The sequence below is a fragment of the Rattus rattus genome, chromosome 2 (genome assembly GCF_011064425.1).
Source record: "Rattus rattus isolate New Zealand chromosome 2, Rrattus_CSIRO_v1, whole genome shotgun sequence".
Classification (NCBI taxonomy): domain Eukaryota; kingdom Metazoa; phylum Chordata; class Mammalia; order Rodentia; family Muridae; genus Rattus; species Rattus rattus.
The window spans coordinates 168130044-168152742 of NC_046155.1; the positions used below are offsets into that span (position 1 = coordinate 168130044).

The 22699-nt window shown below is 43.1% G+C and overlaps 1 protein-coding gene across 4 annotated transcripts in view; it reads right to left on the reverse strand.

Moving 5' to 3' along the window:
• Positions 1-5313: 5313 nt before the first annotated feature.
• The window catches only part of LOC116892414 (zinc finger protein 780B-like), a 58045-nt gene continuing 40659 nt past the window's right edge, over positions 5314-22699 (reverse strand). For 3 of the 4 annotated variants that reach the window (XM_032894094.1, XM_032894092.1, XM_032894093.1), the window contains exons 2-5: positions 20491-20543; positions 19360-19486; positions 17297-17395; positions 5314-7057 (exon numbers count right to left, since the gene is read on the reverse strand). In XM_032894094.1, the coding sequence (XP_032749985.1) occupies positions 5373-7057; positions 17297-17395; positions 19360-19486; positions 20491-20523 (1944 nt within the window). In that variant the 5' untranslated portion in view covers positions 20524-20543 and the 3' untranslated portion in view covers positions 5314-5372. Of the gene's footprint in view, positions 7058-17296; positions 17396-19359; positions 19487-20490; positions 20544-20929; positions 21059-22699 lie in introns of those variants that run through there. The other variant, XM_032894095.1, reaches the window with a different exon arrangement.

Below are 22699 nucleotides of genomic sequence, written 5' to 3' on the forward strand. Positions count from 1 at the left end.
GACAAGAGGGTAGCAGGGTTGACGCAAGTGACATTTTCCAATTGGACACAAGGCTCCCAACATAGGGCTTGGTCTTGGGTCACACAGGCATGAATTAGACAGCCAGCATTCCGATGTTCCTCAGAGGAAGGCCTCAACCATTTAGGGCCCTATGAAGATAAGATACTGAGCAAGTTAACTTTTTTCTCCCTTTCTTTCTTAGACTAGTAGTTCCCACCTGAGTTCTTGGACAGGTGGGTGGCTACAGGGTCTAGTGGTTTGGACGGGTATGTCATAGGCTCCAAATTTTTGGAATAAACACCTCTTTGTATTTCGCTCCATGAACAAGTGAAAAGGTTTTGAGATGTCTGGATGCTAGGGCTGGAGCCCAAGTCAGCTGTTTCCAAAGCTTCCAATGCCTTTTGCTTAGCCTCAGTACAGATTGGGCACTCACTTTCCTGTTTGTTCCGGTGTATAAAGGTGTGACTATTCCCACAAACTCTGGGATCCTGAGTCAGAAATACATACAGGAACCTGGAAGCTCTCAAATCTGTTTCTTGGTGCATGGTGCTGAGATCTGAAGGGAGGTAGCAACCCCACTATAGGACAGGCTCCTTTTGCTTCCCCTTACCGGGCAGCCCCTGATGTACAATGCAGATCTTTCTGAGCTGACATGTGTAGCTCAAGTTCTGTAAGTATTATGGTATTTCAGGAGGCCCTCAGTGGCTGTTTATAATCTGTGTTTGTTTTAGAGGGTAAAAGGAAAGGGTGTGTGTGTGTGTGTGTGTGTGTGTGTATCATACATAATACACTCATAATACAAATACACACAACACACACACACACACATAATCCCAGGCAACCTCTGATGGAAAGGGAAGAGGTCAGCACTTAAGTGTCTCATCAAAGAAAGTTGGAAATCTTTTAAATCTTTGGGGCAACTTGATACAGGGTTGCCCCATCACCTACCTTTGGGTCAGTACATTCAAAAGATAAATTTACTTTCTTTTGCTATGGGAGACTGAAGAATGCATCTTTCAATTCCAAGACAGTGTACACCTGTTTCTTTGGAGGAATCAGACTCTTGAGCCTGTATGTGTTTGGGACCATAGTGTGGCTAGTAATCACCCCCATGACTATTCTTTTTCTCAGATTTTGGAAAAGTCTATGATCAGAGGTCCCAGGTTTCTTCACAGACAGGAGAGTGTGTTTCAAGTCTGTCTCAGTAAACCAGGCAATATAAACTACAATTTCCCTTTTGGTTTCCAATGTCACTGAGCACTCATCATCTGATAAGGGCAGCTGTTCTGGATAGATAAGCTTGGTGTTAGAGCAGTCCTTAGGGGTTGATTTCTACCCTCAACTCTGGGAATCTTTGTTATTAATCTGTAAGATGTATCTTCTTATCGGGAGCATGACTTTCAGTTAAGAGATATTCTTCTGAAAGAGGACAAGACACCAAATTTTGCTGTGTGTCTGTAGTCTAACTGTAACTCGTCAATAGAGAAGAGGAGGGTGGCTTTCAGTTTATCGGAAAGTTCTTGTCTCTCAGAACAAACTAGACCTTTTAATAGAGCTCTGGTACCCACCATTTCAGTCAAATGACCAACCTTAATTTCTCCAGTTATGTGACAGATGATACAAAAATGTTTCTGAACATATGGCAACAATACATCCAATCTACAATATGTTCTTACCCCAAATGATTCATCTGAACCTAATTCCCTTGGACAGAAAATACAATGGATAAGTGCTGGGAATGTAGCTGAATGAGCACATTCCAACTATGCACAATGCCTTGAGTTACAGCAACACTGAACATTTAATAAAGGACAGAGCAAAGCCAAATCTCTATATTGGAGTCTCCTCAAGATATGTACATTAAAAAACAGGACCATCTGGAGGCCAAGGGCAAATTTCTAAAAGTCATAAAAGGACAACAATTGTTAAGGACAATTGTGGTACAGATGACATGCCATCTTGGCTGATGAAGTAAGGGACAAAATGTCATATCTACATTTTTTTTTTACAAAGTTTGGGGGTTTTGTTTGTTTGTTTGTTTGTTTGTTTGTTTTTCTTTTTTTTTTTCTTTTTTTTTTCGGAGCTGGGGACCGAACCCAGGGCCTTGCGCTTGCTAGGCAAGCGCTCTACAGCTGAGCTAAATCCCCAACCCCTACATTTTTTTTAGAATAAAGGATCTCTATCAAGCAAAAGCTGAACTTGAAGTCACTATATAGCTAGGCTTGCCCCCAACTCTTGATCCTTTCACCTCGCCTTTACTATTACTAGAATTCAGGGATGCATGGCCGCACCCAGTTCTAAAAACATATTCTTAATGGAATCTAAGTGAGGATTCAGGAGTATGCTGTTGACTATTCCAAATTTTCCATGTGGATGAAAAATTTCACACATGTATTTTTAATAGGTGACTTAAATTTGACTATTTTTGTTAATGTGTTAGAGGAAGCCCAAAGAGAAGACCACTTAAACACAGTGCATAACCAACTACAGATCTTTATTCCAGCCAGCTCTGAATACATTAAAGTTTTTGGGATTCAAGTATACCCCAAAGCACTTACAATAAAACCCACATTCTGTTATTGTGCTCAGCAGCTGCAAGGGGAGCTTTTACCTAAACAGGCAGTTTAACAGAAGCCAAGATAAGCAGATAACCAGAGGGGGAGGTTTAAATACACAAGCCATTTAACTGAAGCCAGAATAATAAATCCAATTTGATCTCCGGTTCCTAGAATAGAGTTGTGCAATTTTCCACAAAATTCTCCATCAAGAAAATCAAATTCTAGTCAAACCTGAAATGGCCTCAGCAAGAATAAAAGATGGAGGATCCTGTGGACTTTCTTCTTCTATTACAAATGTATAGTTCATGTTCATGTGTAGGCAGAAGACATAAATAATAGGATTTTACCTTTTGAAATTTTAATAAATTTCAGTTAGAAAGTACTTATTCATCAATAACCGGGTTTTTTAAAAAAATCTCCACATAAATATGTAATGAATGGACTCACAATTCAAATCCTTTCATGTTCTTTTTCATCCATTAGATCTATCCAGAACAAAGTTATTTAAAATTTAATAGTGGGTGAATGCATGAGGCTTTCCTAAATTATCTAAAGTAAAATTTTGCCTTTCATGTTAGTTATACTTTTAAATCTATTTTATAGAACATTGGCATTGAACAAATACCCTCAAGGGTTTTGCTATCTATTATAATCCTCTTGCCACAACTTTGCCTGGTCCAGTGCTGCCCAATAACAAATTATGCAAAAAAAGGCAACATTCAGTCTAATATCACAACAGTCATGTGATGTTAATGGTGACAATGAAGACATCTCAGATAAACCTGGTTCCAGTAACTGCTCTCCTCAAGTTGACTGTCCTGGGTAACTATTGATGAATTCAGTTTATACAACTAACAAGAGGAGAGCAAATCAAGAACATGATCACTACCCTGTATTTCTGACATTAAAAGGCATTATCAACAGAGCATCTTCTCTGAACAACTTCCCACATTCTCATTCTAAAGGGTTTCTTAGCACCAAGAGTATGAATACTGTGATGTTCACCAGATCCTAGGACAGCTTGGTTTCCACAATTTTTTAAGTAACAGAATTTCCATGCAATGCTTTTTTAGATGCATAGGACTCCTGACGATTTGGATTTCCTGATGTTGTATAAGCTCATCATTTATAAGAAAGGCTTTTCCTGAGCCTTCCCAATCACTGGGTTTCAGACCTATATGGACTCTCTGATGAGCTGTAACAGCTTATTCTGTAAATGTCCCCACATTCCTTGCATTCATAGTGTTTAACACCAGCATGGATTCTTTTATGATGAAGAAGACCTGAACTGCAATTGAAAGCCTTTCCACATTCTTTCCAGTGATAGGGTGTCCAACCAGTATGAATTCATCACTGTGCATAAAGGCTGGACTAACTCTAAACATTTGCCCCCTTGCTTATAGTCAAAGAGTTTCTCACCAGTAGGATTACCAGGATAACTGATAGACAGTTAGCTTAGGATTACTAAAGGTCTTTCCACATTCCTTACATCTTAAGACATGTTATTAATATTAAATTCATAATGTCAAACCAAGTTTTCTATTCAACTTAAGGTCTTCCCACATTCTTAGTTAAGATTCTTCAACAGTGTGACTTCGATATATTTTATCACATGTACTTTCTGCATTCTTTATATTCATAAGGATTCTTGCCAATATGAATTCTAAACTGTCTAAGAAATTGGTAATGAGAGTGAAAAGATTCCCCACATTCCTTTTTTTTTTTTTTTTTTTTTTTTTTTTTCGGAGCTGGGGACCGAACCCAGGGCCTTGCTCTTGCTAGGCAAGCGCTCTACCACTGAGCTAAATCCCCAACCCCGATTCCCCACATTCCTTACATTGAAAGGGCTTCTTAACAATATGGATTCTCTAATGAATTCAAAGGGCTGTTCCATGAACAATGTCCTTTCCACATTCCTCACCCAGAAAGGATCTCTCACCAGAATAAATTTTGCAGTGCTGCAAAAGGTTTAAGCAATGAACAAAGGCTTTCCAACACTCAATACATTGATATGATATCACACCAGCATGAATAACCCAATGTTGAAAAAGGCTAGAATCAAGCTTGAAGGACTTCCCACATACCTTGCATTTAAAGGGTTGTGGAAAAATTCTGCTAATTAAGGTTGAAGTCCACCATGACTGGCTAGCCTCTGGGCTTGGCACACTGTGAGACACCCTTTCTTAGTAGGGATTCTCCTCTGACTTTGGGGAATTCTACATCTCTGTGCACACTTCTATCTGATGTCATGTAGCTTCAATTAGATTACAGGATCAAGTTCTTTTCTCCTGATAAAAACTGTTCAGCAAAAATCTGAGATTCCTGGAATGTTCCCCAGGCTAATGAGGCAAATTTCAGGGACCCTAAGCCCTCAGCCAATGACCTTTGCCCATCACAAGTATCATTACCCTCAGTCCCCCCAAAATTTATAAGCCTTGAATCACCCTAAGTAAAACTGATCTACTTCATAATAGCTGGTGCCAGTGTGGTCATTCACCACATGTACTCACAAGACTGTCGACTCCCCAGATCCCATTGCCTTCATGGACCACTTTGGCCTACAACAGGAGGAGGGAGACCCACAAGGGTCTTTTAATTGTAGTAACAATTTTATGGATATTAAGCTGGCTGGAGAGATGGAAGGCTTTTCCATATTCTTTATATTCAAAAGGTCTCTCATCATTGTGAGATTTCTGATGACAAATGGGAAGCATTTTAAGTCTAAAGACCTTCCCACATTCTTTATACTTGAATACTGTAACGCTCAGTAAAATCTGACCCTTCCAGCAATACTAACCCAAGTTTCTTGCACTCCTAGGGCCTTACATCGATATGAGTGAGCCGATGTTCACTAAGCTGGTACTTATGCCTGAAGACTGACTCGCACACCTTACACTTGAAAGGTTTTTCTTCAATGTGAGTTTTCTGATGATCAGAAAGGTATACCTGAAACCTAAAAGCCTTCCCACATACATTACATTCAAAAGGTTTCTCACCAGTATGAAAATGCTGGTGTTGAACGAGGTGTGAACCGGTATGGAATTTCTTGCCACATTCCTTACATTCAAATGACTTCTCTCCAGTATGAATGGTCTGGTGCTGAATGAGTTGTGCCAGAAGAATGTAGGCCTTTCCGCAGTCCTTACACTGAAAGGGTCTCACATGAGGATGAGTGCGTCGATGTAAACTAAGCTGGTACCTACTTCTGAAGGCTGACCCACACAGCTTACACTTGAAAGGTTTCTCTTCAATGTGGGTTTTCTGATGCTCAGAAAGGCATGCCCGGAGTCTAAAAGCCTTTCCACATACATTACATTCAAAGGGTTTCTCACCAGTGTGAACTCGCTGGTGCTGAACAAGGTGTGGGCCAGTATAGAATCTCTTGCCACATTCCTTACATTCAAATGGCTTCTCTCCAGTATGAATCCTCTGGTGCCTTGTGAGCTGTGGCAGAACAGTGAAGGCCTTCCCACACTCCTTACACTGAAAGGGTTTCTCACCAGAATGAATTTTCTGATGTTGTATGAGGTTTGAGCGCCGATTGAAGGCTTTCCCACACTCGCTACATTCAAATGGTTTCACATCAGCGTGAATAAGCCTATGTTGAGCAAGGTGGGAGACACACTTGAAGGACTTCCCACATTCCCTGCATTCAAATGGTTTTGTACTTGTGTGAATGGTTTTGTGATGCTTAAGCCTGTCGGGAAAGGGAAAAGCCTTTCCACATTCATTACATTTGAAAGGTTTGTCCCCACTGTGAAACTTCTGATGTCTTGTAAGTTGTTGGAGGAGTCTGAAGGCCTTCCCACACTCCTTACATGCAAATGACTTCTCTCCAGTGTGTATCATCTGGTGTCCATTGAGGTGAGCCAGAAAAATGAAGGCCTTCCCACATTCCTTACACTGAAAGGGTCTCTCACCAGAATGAATTTTCTGATGTTGCATGTAGTATGAGCGGCGTTTAAAGGCTTTCCCACACTCATTACATTTATATGGCTTTATATCAGCATGAATAATCCTGTGTGCAACAAGGTTGGAGACACGGTTGAAGGCCTTCCCACACTCCTCGCATTCAAATGTTTTCTCACGTGTATGGATGGTTTTATGGTTCTTAAGCAGGTCAGGAAGATGGAAAGCCTTTCCAGATTCATTACACTTGAAAGGTTTCTCACCACTGTGAGACATCTGATGTCTTGTAAGCTGTTGGGGGAGTCTGAAGACTTTCCCACACTCCTTACATTCATATGCTCTTTCTATATTGTGAGCAAGAGTCTGGCAGGTATAAGGAGGCGTTCCTTCCTTGTTAGTAATCCGTTGATCGTCATCATCTTCTTGAGAACTCTGTAGTCCCTTGAATGTACAGTTAGGCCCATTACTAAACCTGGAGTCCCTAAAGTCAAAAGTTTTACTTGATTGCTGTAAGCTCTGTTTAGATATATTTCTATTATAACTATGATTTTTACAAGACATATTTTCAGCATCATAATCTGCCTCCAAATCTGAAAGAAAAGGAGAAAGCAAGAAGACTTTATTTTCCTGAAACACATACAAACATAAAATATTTTCCTGTAACATAAAATCTATTAAAATAATGGCCAAACCCTAAAGTCCTTTTTTTTTGAGACGCTGAATGGGAACAAAGAAAGCAGCAGTAAGGAAAGTTTGTGTAAGACAATACTATACTACAATACTACAGTAGGAAAGGTTGGAAATGAGAAGATATGTCTGTTTAACAAGGTTATAACTGTTGAAATAATCTTATGTGCTTATTGGCATCCTACCTGAATGACACACTGGTAAAATCAGACATCTGCACCAAGCTGCCCTCAGGGACCCAGCTGCAGAAGCTTATAGCATTAACCAGAGCCACCTGGTACGCCAGGTGTGCCAGTGCAGCGAATAAAAGGTACAACCAACTCAGATGTCTCTCTCTCTCTCTCTCTCTCTCTCTCCCTCCCTCCCTATCTTATTCATCTTCTCTTTCCTCTCTCTCTCTTCCTCCCTATCTGACTCTACATACCCAGTCTGAGACAGCCTTCTACTGTCCCCAATCCCCCAATGACCTCTTACAGTAGATCAGTTGTGTGGTGTCATTTTTACTGACACGCCTTGGCACAGGGCTGCCAAATTTACCAAAATCTTACCACTTTATCCTAACACAAACCCTTTCACAATGGTTTTTGAACCAAATCATGAAGGAAAAAAAAAACAAAAACAAAAACCAACCTACACCATACAAGCACATAGCATCTGTCATGCTATAAGAAAACAGGTATGGACTCTTTACAGAAAAAAAAAAAGAGGTAAAAATCTGTCATGGTGGTGGTGATGGTGGTGGTACGCAATTGTAATCCCAGCAAAAAGTAGCCTGTGATAGAAGCATCATGAGTTCCAGGCCAGCATGAACTAGATAGGGAAACTGAGTATCAGAAAACAAAAACAAACCGAAAAGAAAATAGAAAGAAACAGGTAGGCTAACTGCAGATCTTTGCCTATCCCTCCCCTCCTCCGAATACAATTCCCTAATCTCACCCCAAGCTCTGTAGCAGATCACCTAGTGTGGCCTCTCTTTCATCCCTGCTCCTGTGTCCAGTCCATCACACAGATCCACACCTCCAAACTTCCTTCTCCCTGATCACTGCTTTATCCAGGCCCCCAACTCCAACAGGCCTTCCCTGGAAACCCAAATGCTATTTTGGTCAGTGAAACAGGTAGGCAGGCCTACTGCAGATCTTCACCTCTTTCTCATTTCTCCAAGCCCAAACCCCAGTTTCATCCACAGCTGTGTAGCAGAACATCTGAAGTAGCCTCTCTTCACTCTGTCCTCTTCCCAGGAGACTAAGCCGAGCTTAGTGGAAGACCTGTTTTCCTCCTTTTTATGGACTATTCAACACACACACACACACACACACACACACACACACACACACCCCACTCCTAGCCAATTCTGGCTCTAAGTATTAGCTGCCAATACCTAGAAGCACATTTTATCCGTGACTCCCAGTGTCTACACCATTCAGGATTCCACGAGAATTTCCGCCCGAGTAGTACACAGCTACCACACTCTCCTAAGAACCAGAGGGAGCAACAGAAACCAAGGAACAAAAAACCCACCAAAAAAGACATGACCAGATACTGGCACTTAGAATTATAGTCTCCCAAAGGCAGATGCCTAAATTTCAGGGGAGAAAAAAAATACAGATTAAAAACTAGGACAGTATATTTGCACCAGAGCCAAGAAACCTACAGCAGCCCCTGAATATAGCAACACAGCTGAAACAGAAGAAAAACATTAAAATAGCTTTTTATAAATATGATAGACATTAATTAAGAAGACGAAATCTATGAAAACACAAATCTTGGAGAAAATGAATGAAACAATTCAGGACCTAAAAGCACAAACAGTCGATAAAGGAAACCAAAACTAAGATATATCTGGAAACAAAAACCTTAGGAACTCAATCAGGAACCTCAGAGACAAGCCCCACAAACAAAATATGAGAGATAAAAAAGAAAATCTTGGTAATTGTAAATACAATAATTTCCTGTACAGGGCTAGAGAGATGGCTCAGTGGTTAAGAGCACTGACTGCTCTTCCAGAGGTCCTGAGTTCAAATCCCAGCAACCACATGGTGGCTCACAACCATCTATAATGGAATCCAATGCCCCCTTCTGGTGTGTCTGAAGACAGCCTCAGTGTACTTATATATAATAAATAAATCTTTAAAAAAAATTATTCCTGTACAAATCATCAGGAAATCTAGCACACCATGGAAAGACAAAATCTAGGAGTAAGAACAAAGGCAAGAGAAGAAACCCAGGTTAAAGGCACAGGAAATATCAACAAAATCATAGAAGAAAACTCCCCTACTCTAAAGAATAAGATGCCTTATTAAGGTACAAGAACCATGCAGAACACCAAATAGATTAGACCACAAAAGAAGATTCCCCTCAGCACATAATAATCAAAACACTAAATATTCAAGAAAAACAGGGGCTGGAGAGATGGCTCAGTGGTTAAGAGCACTGACTGCTCTTCCAGAGGTCCTGAGTTCAATTCCCAGCAACCACATGGTGGCTCACAACCATCTGTAATGGGGTCTGATGCCCTCTTCTGGTGTGTCTGAGGACAGCTACAGTGGACTCATATAAATAAATAAATCTTTAAAAAAAAAAAAAAGAAAAAAAAAGATAAACAAAGAATATGAAAAGCTACAAAGGACACAGACCAAGAATAAAGGTATACTTATTAGAGGCTTATTATTATGGAGGCTTGAAAAGTCAGAAGGGAATAGACACATACTTTACAGACTCTGAGAGATCACAGATGCCAGGCCAGACTACTATTCCCAGCAAAGCTTTCTTTTTTTTTTTGGTTCTTTTTTTCGGAGCTGGGGACTGAACCCAGGGCCTTGCGCTTCCTAGGCAAGCGCTCTACCACTGAGCTAAATCCCCAACCCCCAGCAAAGCTTTCTATCATCATAGATGGAGAAAATAAGATGTCCTGTGACAAAACCAAACTCAAGCAATACCTATCTACAAATTCAGCCCTACAGAAAGCACTAAAAGAAAAGTCCAACTAAAGAGATTAGTTATACTTAAGAAAACACAAAAAATAAATAATCCCAGATCACCGATTCAAAAGAGAGCAAATATGCACACCTTATAATAAAATAATAAGAATCAACAAACACTGCTCACTTATGATCTCAATATCAATGATCTCAATTTCCCAATAAAAATCAAAGTGACAAGGAGTGGTGGTGTATACTTTAATTCCAGCACTTGAGTGGCAAAGGTGGGCAGATCTCCAAGATTGAGGTCAGTGAGTTCAAGAACAGCCAGGTCTACAGAGAAATCCTGTCCAAAAAAAACAAAACAAAACAAAACAAAACAATAACAAAAACAAAAACAAAAAAAGAAAGAAAAGAAGAACAAAACAAAACAATACAAGCTAATAGAATGTCGTGAAAACAGGATCCATCCTTCTGATGTGCCCAATAAACACACCATAACATCAAGGACAGACATCTCAGGATAAAAGCATGGCAAATATCTTCCAATCCCAAGCAAATGGACCTACAAAGCAAGCTGGTGTAGCCTTTTTAACAGGTGACAAAACAGACCATATAAGCAAACTGAAAGTGGAGAAAATTACATGATTATCTCATTAGATACTAAACAAGCCTTTAACAAAATCTAACACCCTTCATGATAAAAGTCTTAGCGATCAGGGATACAAGTTACATACCTAAACACAATAAAGGCAATATACAGCAAACCAATAGCCAACGTCAAATTAAATGGTGAGAAATTTAAAGCAGTTTCACTAAAATCAGGGAGAAGATAAAGCTGCCCCCTCTTTCCCCATCTACTCAATATAGTACTTGAAGTTCTAGCTTGAGCAATAAAACAACTAATGGAAATCAAGGGAATAATATTGGAAAGGAAGAAGTTAAAATATCTGCAGATCATATGTTAGGTAGCCCCCAAAACTCTACCAGAGAATTTCTACAACCGATAAACACCATCAGTAAAGCAGCTGGATACAAAATTAACTAAAAAAAAAAAAAAAAAAAAAAAAAAACTTCTATACAAACAATAAAACATGCTGAAAAAGAAATAAAGGAAACAACACCCTTTATATTAACCACAAATAACATAAACTATCTTGGTGTAACTCTAACCAAGCAAGGGAAAGACCTATATGATAAAAACTTCAAGTCTCTGAAGAAAGAAACTGAAGATTTCAGAAGATAGAACGATCTCCCATCTCTTGGACTGGTAGGGTTAACACAGTGAAAACAGTTATCTTACCAAAAGCTATTTACAGACTCAATGCAATTCCCATCAAAATCCCAACAGTTTTTTTTACAAACCTTGAAAGAAAAAGTCTCAACTTCAAATGAAAAAAACAAAACAAACAAACAAAAATCCCCTCAGGGAGATAGATAAAGCAATCCAGTAGAGTAAAAGAACTTCTAGAGGCATCACCATCCCTGATTTCAAGCTGTACTACGGAGCAGTAGTAACAAAAACCACATGATACTGGCATAAAGACAGACGAGTTGATAATGGACTAGAACTGAAGATCCAGAAATGAACCCACAGAGCAAATGCCACAAGGATACAATGAAAGAAAGAATCTTCAACAAATGGTGCTGGCCTTACTGGATGTCTGCATGGAGAAGACGCCAGTGCAGTCACACTCATCACCCTGCACAGAACTCAAGCTGAGGTGGATCAAAGACCTCAACATAAGATGGGACACACTAAATCTACAGAATGGAAAGTGGGAACCGCCTTGAACACACTGGCACAGGAGACAACTTCCTGAACAGAACACCAACAGCTCAAGCTCTAAGATCAACAATAGTCAATGGGACCTCCTGAAACTGAAAAGCTTCTGTGAAGCAAAGAATGTTGTCATCAGGACAAAACACCAGACTACAGAACGGGAAGAGACCTTCACCAGTTCCACATTTGACAGAGAACTAATATCCAAAATATATAAAGAGCTCAAGAAATTAGACACCAACAAACCAGATAAGCCAACTGAAGAGTGGGGTACAGAGCTGAACAGAGAAATCCTGACAGAAGAATCTCGAATGACCGAGAAGCACTCAACGAAATGTTCAACATCCTTAGTCATTAGGAAAATGCATATCAAAATGACTGTGAAATTCTATCTTACACCTATCAGAATAGCTAAGATCAAAAACCCCAGGGACAGCACAAGCTGGTGAGAATGTGGAGCAAGGGGAAATTCCTCCATTACTGGTGGGAGGGCACTCTGGAAATCAATTTGGCAGTTTTCTCCGAAAATAGGCAAGAGTTTGTTCCTCAAGACCCAGCTATACTACTCCTGGGCATATGTCCAAATGACGCCCCAATAGACCACAAGGACACTTGCTCAACTATGTTCACAGCAGCCTTATTTGTAACGGCCAGAAACTGGGAACCACCTAAGTCTCCCTCAACTGAAGAATGGATCTGGTGCGTCTATTAAAACAAAGATATTTATTAAATGTCCTTAAAAACATTGAAGACACAGCTATAAAAAACAAAGACATCATGAGATTTACAGGTAAATGGATGGAACCAGAAAATCCTGAGTGAAGTAACCCAGACCCAGAGGAAATGCATGGTATGTTCTCACTTATACGTGGACATCAGCCATAAAGTACAGGATACCCATGCTACAATCCACAGACCCAAAGACGCTAAGGAACAAGGAGGGACCAAGGAGGATGCTTGAATCTCACTGAGAAGAGGAAACAAAATAGACATCGGAGATGAAGGGAGGGAAAGAGGGAGGAGGGAGGGAGGAGGGAGGAGAGAGAGAGAGAGAGAGGTGGGAGGGAGAGAGAAAGTGGTGGGAACAAGGGACAGGGACAGAGATCAGATGTGGGGAGCAGGGCAGGAGAAGCCCGGGAGAGAGAATGGAAATTGGTAGTGGGGGCCTCTCTGGGACTAGCTGAGGACCTAAGACGGGGAGGGTCCTAAGTCTATGGGGCTGACCCTAGTGAGACTCTAGTAGCTGGGGATATGAAGACTGAAATGGCCACCTCCTGTAGCTAGGCCAGTCTTCCAGTGAAGGTAGTGGAGCATCAACCCACCCACAAAACCTTCCTCCCAAATCTGTCCTGCGGATAAGGGGTGCAGAGATAAAGATGGAGCGGAACGTTATGGGATGGCCAACCAATGACTGGTCCAACCTGAGACCCGTCCCACGGGAGACAGCCAACCCCTGGTTATTAATGGTACTATTAATGATACTGCTACGCTTGCAGACAGGAGACTAACATAACTGTCTGAGAGGCTTCGTCCAGCAGTGGATGGAGGCAGAGGCAGAGACCCACAGCCGAACATTAGGCAGCGTTCAGGGAGTCCTGGGGAAGAGTGGGAGGTGGGATACTGAGGGAGCTGGAGGGGTCAAGGACACCACAAGAAGACCTACAGAGTCCAATCACCTGGGCCCATGGGGACTCGTGGAGAATGAACCACCAACTAAAGAGCACGCAGGGGCTGGACCTAGGCCCCTCCACATTTGTAGCAAGTGTGCAGCTTTGTTTTCATGGGGTTACCTAACAATTGGAGGGGGCAGAGCTTCTCTGACTCTGTTGCCTGCTTGTGGATCGTCTTGCCTAGCTGAGCGGCTTTGTCTGGCCTCAGTAAGAGGATGTGCCAGGGCGGGCTGGTACCGATGGAAGACTTCCTCTTCTCTAAGGAAGGCATAATGGGGGAAAGGATTCGTGAGGGTGGAACTGGGAGGAGGAGGGACTATGATTGGAATATAAAACGAATAAATAAATAAGTGGAAAAAAACTGAATATCAATACAGAAAAACACAGAGCTTAAAAACTCACGGAAATTGAACAACACACTACTCAATGAAAATTGGGTTAAGACTGAGATTCAAGACTTAGAGAGAAATTAACTGAAATACAACTGAATGAGAATGAAGACAGAACACATCCAAACTGAGGGGACGTGATGAAGGCAAGTCTAAGAGGCAAGCTCATAACCATGTGTACCTACATAAAAAGAAGTTGGAAAGATCTCACTCTAAATTACCAGAATAAAAAGCTCTAGAACAACAACAACAAAAAAAAAAACAAACAGAAAAAAAAAACAAAAAAACAACAACAAAGTACACCCAAAAGGAAGAAACCATAAGAAGTAATTAAACTCGGGGCTGAAATCAATTAAAAAAAAAAAAACAAAAAAAAACAAAGGAAAACAGATATGAGTCAGGGAAACAAAGAACTGGTTCTGAGACAATCAGTAAGACTGACAAATCCTTAGCCAAATTAACTGAAAGGCAGAGAGAGAAGATCCAAATCCACAGTGTTAGAGATGAATGGAGGACATGGTCTTTACTACTTTGTGGGTTTTTCTTTTCCCACCCTTTATCCACCCCTGATCAACTAGATGCAAAAATTCTCAATCAAATACTTGAACACTGGACTGTACAACGCTCAAGAAGAAAAGTAGGTTTGAAATACATAAATCAATAAATGTTACACATTGTATGAACAAAATAAAAGACAAAAGCCACAGGATTCTCTCATTAAATGCACAAAGCTCCTTTGACAACATACAACATTGCTTCAGGATAAAAGTCTTGGAGAGATTAGGGATACAAGGGACAGACACACTGCAACACAATAAAGGCAGTATACAGGAAGCCCAAAGACAGCATCACCTTAAACGGAGAGAACACAAAGCAATTATACTAAAATCCAGAAAGAGACAAGGCTGTCCAAACTCTCCGTACTTACCCAGGAAAGTACCTGAGATTTTACCTAGGGCAATCAAACAACTGAAGGGGATAAAAGGAATGCAAACTGGAAAGGTCAAAGTATGTTGGTGTGCAGATGATGTGACAGCATTTGTAAGTGACCCTGAAGACTCCAATGGGGAACCCCTACAGCTGATAAACACGTTCAGCAAAGCTGGATACAAAATTAACTCAACAATCAGAAACTGTCCTAGGTACAAAAGACAAATGAACTGAGAAAGAGAAAGGAATCAGAGAAACAACACATTTCACAATAGCCTCAACTAATATCCAATACCATGGGGTAGCTCTAACCAAGGAAGTGAAACATGTGTACGGTATAAAACAGTAAGACCCTGAAGAAAGAAACTGAAGAAGATATCGGAATATGGAAAGATCTTCCATGTCCAGGGATCATGAAAATTAGTTTAGTCAACTTGGCCATCCTATCAAGAACAATACACAGATTTGATGCAATCTCCATCAAAATTCCAAAACAATTCTTCACATATCACAAAAGGGCAAATTTCATCTCCATATCCAAACACAAAAGACACTCAGGATAGCCATAAATAATTCTGAATAATGAGAGAACTGTGGGAGGTGTCATCCCCAATCTCCATCTGAACTACAGAGCTACAGTAATAAAAACAGGATGGTTTTGGCACAGAAACAGACACATGGATCAAGGGAAGCAAATTGAAGACATAAATCCACACGCCTATGGACACGTGACAGTTGATACAGACATCAGAAATACACACTGGAGAAAAGACAGCATCTTCAACAAAGCACAGCTGCATCTACAAGAACGCGAAGGATCCATGCTTATCGCCCCGTACAGCTTTGCTCGAGATGGATCAAAGATCCAAACCTAAAATCCCAAACACTGAACCTGAGGAAAGAAGAGAGTGGGGAACAGACTTGAACTCATTTGCACAGGAAAATGCAGGCACGGAGAATAAAAATTACTAAATAGAGTCTTATGGAAGCGAACAGGTTCTACACAGCAGAGGACACTGTCATTTGGACAAAGGGGCAGCCTACAGAATGGAGGAAGATTTTACCAACTACACATCCAATAGAGGGCTAACATCCAAATATATACAGAACTAAGAAAACTACAGATCAAGAAAACAAGGAACTCAGGGCACAGATCCAAACAGAGAATTCTCAAAAGATGGAAGTCAAATGGCAGAGACATGCTTGAAGGAAAGGTCACCATCCTTAGCTGTCAGGGAAATGTCGATCATCCTAATTAGAGCTTACACCTTACAGCCATCAGAATGGCTAAGATCAATAAGGGACCACTCATGCTGGCGAGCCTGAGGAGCAAGGGGACACATGTCCATTACTGGTGGGGGCGCAAACCTGTACGGCTACTGCGGAAATCAGGGTGTTGGGTCTTCAGTGAGGTGAGAATCGATCGAAACAAGATGCAGGGAGGCCACTCTTGGGCATGTACCCGAAGGACATTTAGTGCTTTCACAGAGACACCCCCTCAAACATGTTTACTGCTGCTCGATTCATACTAGCAAAAAAAAAAAAAGAGGGTACCAATGAGGACTGGGCCTGCGAGGAGTAGGAGGGAAGCAGACAAAGCACAGCTTCCTTCCCATCCTTTCCACAGGCTGCACCAGAAGGTGTGGCCCAGATTTAAGGTGGATCTTCCCACCTCAGATGATTTAATTAACAAAAATCTCTCTTTGGTGTACCCAGCTGCTTGGGTTTTAGTTAATTCCAGATGTGGTCAAGCTGCCGACCAAGAAGAGCATCACAGTTCCCTGCCAAGCGAGGTAGAAGGCTGTGTGGTGTGTGTGCACGCAGGTGTTTCATCTGTTGTCTTTGAGGCAGGATCTCTCATTTACCCGGAGCTGCACAGGTAACCTAGGCCGACTCGCCAGCAAGCCCAAGGCCACCTCCCACCGCTGCAGGGAGGATACACAGTCACACCGTGTCCACAGTGACCGTGAAGACGCAGAATTAAAACACCTGGTGTGCTCCCTGTGTTACAGCTTCCACTGGTGCTGACACTGTCTTAGCTTTGGTTCAGTGGTCAACAACACTGAAAGCTCTGCCTGAGGCCCTGGGTGACAGTTCCAGCAGCCACCTACAGCTCCAGCCCAGGGGAGCTGAGCCTCTCTATGGCCTCTTTGGATGCCTGCACACATGCGTGCACACACACCACCAATGATGAAACACTTTTAAAGGTTAGAAAGAAAGACAGCACCTGCTCCAGTAGGAGGGAAGAGATTATAACAACTTAAAGGGATTCATGAGACAGAAGCCCCTCTGACAGCTTCTGCTCTGACCCCGACTTCCTTCCCAGGGCTCAGCCTTGTTTCCCACAGACCCTGGGCTCTGAAGAAGGTTGGCAGACCCAGGGTCAGCTCTGTGGAGCCTCTGACCACAGCTGTGCCTGGCAGGGCTGCAGGCTCACCTCCCTCTTACTCACCTGGGCTCGGCCTGTCTGTTTCTTCCTTCACAGCCATCCAGGGCTCTTTCTCCTGCTCTAGTAAGGTGATCAGATGTGGCTTGGAAAGGCAACTTCCCACTTAAAAAAAAAAAAAAAGAGAGAGAAATGAATCATAGTGTAGACATTTTTTCTTTTTCTAAGTCTCTCTAATTATCCCAGCATGTCCTGGAACGATATATTGACCAGGTTGGCCTTGAACTTATTTGATCTGCCTGCCTCTGCCTCCCAAATGCTGGGACTGTGGGTGTGTGCCATGATGCCCTGTCTGGGAGGATTTTAAATAAACACAGGCTTATTTATGATAGAGATCTATGCACCTGGGCATGGTAGTTCATGACTGTGAGGCCAGCACTGGGGGAACGAGCCAGGACATCAAAGCTGCATAACAACACTCTTGTCTCAGAAAAACAGATAACAAATTCTAAAGGCAAAAATGATGCTGAGGGAGGACTTCAAGGAAGGAGCACAGAGGAACCTGAGTTAAAAAAAAAAAAAAAAAACCAGCTGCTTCGGATTAGAGTTTTAATCGCAGATGGATGCTTGTCACTTAAAAGGAAAATATAATGGGGTAGCGAGAACATGGACCCGTAGGCTGTACTGTGTGGTGTAGACCCCGTCTCTGCAGCTCACCACTGATGCCACTCACTTAGGCAGGGCCCACAGGATTCTACGGGACTCAGTTTTCCCGAGTGATAACCTGGAGGCGCGGTGGTGCACACAAAAGTCATAGCTCCTGAGAGTGAAAGCAGGGAGATTACAAGTTCGAGGCTGGATTTCATAGCAAGTCCAAAGCCAGCCTGCACTACGTGAGACCCAGCCTCAAACAAACGAAATTAGGAATAATGAGAATAGCGAACAGGGTAGATGGAGTTGATGGGATCCATTCATAAGGGTTGATGCTAAGATCAGCAACTACATTCAAAGACGTCGAAGACTCTCTGACCTACACTAACACCAAATCATTATTTTTATACACTTTCATCTACTTGTGGGGGGGGAGACAGAACTAGGGTCTTGCTTCCTACCACTGCCATACGTCCCTAGCCATGAAAACGGTTATCATCATGGTCATTATGCTGCCTTTCCTCACATTCACGCCCCACTCTTACACATTTGCTCAATGAAAGAGACAAACTTCACACCCTTCGACTTCCACTACAAAGCCCGTAAAGAGGAAGCGTCCACGGAAGGAAACAGAATGTGTCTACTTCTGTTTTGAATGAGCACTACTGAGGCATTAATAAGTGAATCATAATGGGTTTTGTTTAGTTGTGTATGTACAGGGTATGTGTGTGTTGCTGAGGGTTGTGCACACGTGTGCAGGCATGCATGTATGCCTGGAGAGGCAAGAGACCGGTGTTAAGTGTCGTGGGCGATTTCACTGCACACTGGTATTTCCGACCGGGTCTCCTGCTGAGCCGAGAGCTCACTGAGACGAACAAAGGGTGGACAAAAGCAGGCTCTTTGTAAAGTTCTTAGCTTCAACCCAAGAAGTCTCTCATTCTTCCTTTGGGAAGAAAAGGGGACTCAGCTCCCTCTTTTGAAATTCTATTAATTAAAATTTATTTTATGTGTGTGTGAGGATCTCTCTGCATGGACAACTGAGCACCACATACACGCATTCTGTCCATCAGATCCCCTGGAGTTACACATGGTGTGAGTTGCCTTCTGGGGCTGGGAATCGAACCTGGATCCTCAACAAGAGCAGCTGGTTCTCTTAACCACCAAGGTATTTCTCTAACCCGTGACTCTATTTATGGATCCATCTCCTAATTTATTTCATTTTTCTCTTTATTTTGTGTTGTTTTATTTTGTTTGAAACAAGGCCTCACCCTGTAGACTATTCTAGCCTGGAATGCATCTGAGGGTGATGTCATACACAGCAATCTTCCTGCCCCAGTCTTTTCAATGACGCAGTGACAGGAATCAGCCACCATCCCAGCTTCAGCTACCACTGGGAACATAGGACTGTCTTTTAATTCAGAGTGAGGAAAGCCCACAGTGTATGGGACACATCATCATTCATGGGACACAGCCCTTACCCACTGTGACGAGGTGGCGGTAGGTCTCCAACATCGTGTCCCTGTAGAGGACCTTCTGAGTAGCATCCAGGTAGGCCCACTCCTCCTGAGAGAAGTCAACAGCCACGTCCCTAAATGTCACTGACCCCTGAAAGAGCAAACACAGTAGAGTGAAATGGGGAAGCTTTCAGGATGGAAAGACAGAAGGGAAAGGACTCAGGCAAGGGAAGGGAGCCATAAGGAAATGCTCAAGGCCCCTGACTGCATGAGCTCCCCATAAACCATGACTGTGCCCTCCCCACATATCCACTAATGCGCCTCCCACTCCAGCCACATCCTTCAGGTTACCCCACAGAAGAGAAATGTCACCTGGGGTCAGGGTGAATGACATAAGGATGCGGTGGGTCCTTAAGTTTATTCTACTATCACCTGATGTCATTGAGATTCGTTGTCATGAGAATGACTTTATACACTATGTAAGAGTTCATAAACTTACTACATAAGAGTCCACATGGGCTGGAGAGATGGCTCAGCCGTTAAAGGCTAGGCTCACAACCAAATATATGAGTCCACATAACGTGCATATTAGGTTTAACCTTCTGTACCATTAAAAAATCAAATTACTTTCCAGGTGACAATGTACCTTAGGTCTTCCCTGACTCTGGAGACTGCAATCACCTCCTGTCACAGCCTGGATGACCTTTCCTCTGATCACTGAACTCTCTCCTAAAGCAAGTCACCTCCTCACACATACACAGGGGACACTCACTCTCATGCACTGGGTCATCAACCTGACAGCACACAGATGTCAATCAGGTTTCCCAGGGCAGTCAAATGAGGCCATCAACTCAAAGCTCTGAGGCCCCCAAAGCCCCTGTTTCCCTGTGGGACAGACACCTCCGCTGCAGGGACAGTCCTCCCTGAGCACAGACCAAGCAGAGAGCACCCCTGGAGGAATGCACTCAAAGACAACCCCAGTCCCAGCTGGGAAGAGGAACCCACAGGAAGTGCTCAGACCTGCCAACCCTCACTGTAAAGGGGCAGACTGGGCTGGGGGACTCCAGATCCTTGGGAAGCTTCAAGAGGGAAAGACGGGAAGGAGTCACCTAAGCCGAAAGTCCCCCTGTGTCAAGGAGAAAAACACCAACTTACACAGGCCATGTGTTGAGAACTGGAGCTGGCCATTCTTCTTCAGGCTTCTTCCCCTGGGGACAAAAAGAAAGCCTGTCATTGGATTGTGACTTGATGTTCCAGGCTGACTTCTGTCACTGTGACTCAACAACTACATTTATTCCTCAAGCATCCCCACTCACTCTCTCCCTCCCACGATCACAGCCTCCCACACACAGATTAGCAGCACCCAGGAGTCTACACAAGCCCACCCTCTCCAACCCAGACAACGATTACAGAGGGTCAGGCGTGGGAGTGCAGGGCATACACATGTCTGCCCTGAACTTCCTCCAGGAGATGCCAGCAGCAGGGACCCCATCTTCCACCCTGAGATCCAGCCAGCCCTGCCCCTGGGCCGCTCCTCCTCCTGTGAGCAGATCTTCCTACTGGAACCCCACCTATCAAGGCTGGTGGGGCTTACAGCATCCAAATGGCGCCTCCTTTGAACACTCAGGGCTGAAGCACAGCAGGGCTGGAGGGGCTGCAGCTGCAAGGCTCAGGCAGGGCCAGCATCCTGTACCCACGTTCAGTAAATGGACTGTGCACATGCAACACTGCCCCAAGTACTTTCGCTCATCTATGTTGGGGGATCGTTTTGTACACTGTGCATTCAGATGGTGATTTCTGTGCCCAGAGATCTGGTCACTGTGGGACATTGGCATTGTCATCATTAATTGGAGCATCCCCTGACTCAATGTTTTGTAAAAACTGTTTTCCTTCAACTCTGATTGGTTAAAAAAAGAGCTGATCAGCCAATAGGTGGGCAGGAGAGGGGAGACAGAGCTTCTGTACCGAGTCAGGGGGGTCCCAAGCAGAGGGACAGAGGGACAGAGAGACGGAGGATGAAGAGAGCATTTAATAGCAAGTCGACACAGGAGTCACCATGAGAACATTGATGGAGCAGGAGCTGCTAGGACAGGACCAAGATGGCAAGTAGCAGGGCACGTGGCTGAGGGGGAAGGGGAAGGGGGTAGGCAGCCATAGGTGGGGAAAATAGATGAGAATCTGCCCAGCTACAGTGTTTAAAGCTCAGTGATTAAATATAACCTCACTCATGCAGAATCTGACACTGTTATCTCCTAGAACCAAGTTAAGATGCTGATTCCTGGGGTTTGAGAGGCTGAGGCTGGATGTGCAGCACCGTGGCTGACAGTGGGAGACAGAACCACAAGGAAGAGAGTGGGGAAGAAGCTCGACAAAGACTAGGACATTTTAGCCACACAACCAAAGTTCAAGAGAACAGGGTGACATGATTATTAGTTTGTAGAGACTAAGAGAGTAGACAGTAAGTGTACTCACTACAAAACTTATTAATTTGGTCATTCCAAAGTACATAATGAATCCAAAATATTATATGCTGTACTAATACCAACACCACACACACACACACACACACACACACACACACACACACACACACCCGAAAACCCCTAACACGAACCTCTGGAGGTTCCCATCTATAACATCTTGAGGAAAGGGAGAGATTGTAAATGTGTCAAGGGTCATTGAAAGGTCATTGAAAACAATGTAAGGGACACAGTTGTGGAGGTATGAATTTGCACGTTCCTTCTACATTTACTGACAATTCCATATTCTGAAACTACAACCTCATTTCTCAAACAGAAAGAGCAAACTTGCTCTTAAATATTAGATAGATAGCAATAATGTTCTCATGGGTCTCAAACACTCCTTTTGAATAACAACCTATTCAGGGAGCCTGAGCCAGCATGAGATCCCAGACTACATCAGAGAGCACCCTCACTGAGCACTTTCCTTCACTTCCCTCAACACTCACATGGGGCTCTGAGAAAGTCTTGGAATTCAACAAGTAGCTGCCCTCCTAGGCGACCCTCAGAGGCACTTCCAGCCTCAAATGCTCCTCCCAAGCTCAAGTCTGAACCTCAGGAAAAGCTTCCCTTCAGACTCCGCACCTGACCTCTCCTTACTGAAGTTTGGTCCTCTGCTTCAGTCTCTGTGGCCGCGAGAGAAAGCAGGAGCAGAAAGCGACACGCAGAGACAGAGATAATGCAGAGAGCTCAAGATGTGTAGACAGACAGACAGACAGACAGACAGACAGACAGACAGACAGAGACACACAACAAGTAGCTGCCCTTCTAGGCGACCCTCAGAGGCACCTCCAGCCTCAAATGCTCGTCTCAAGCTTCTCTGAAACTCAGGCAGACTCACACCT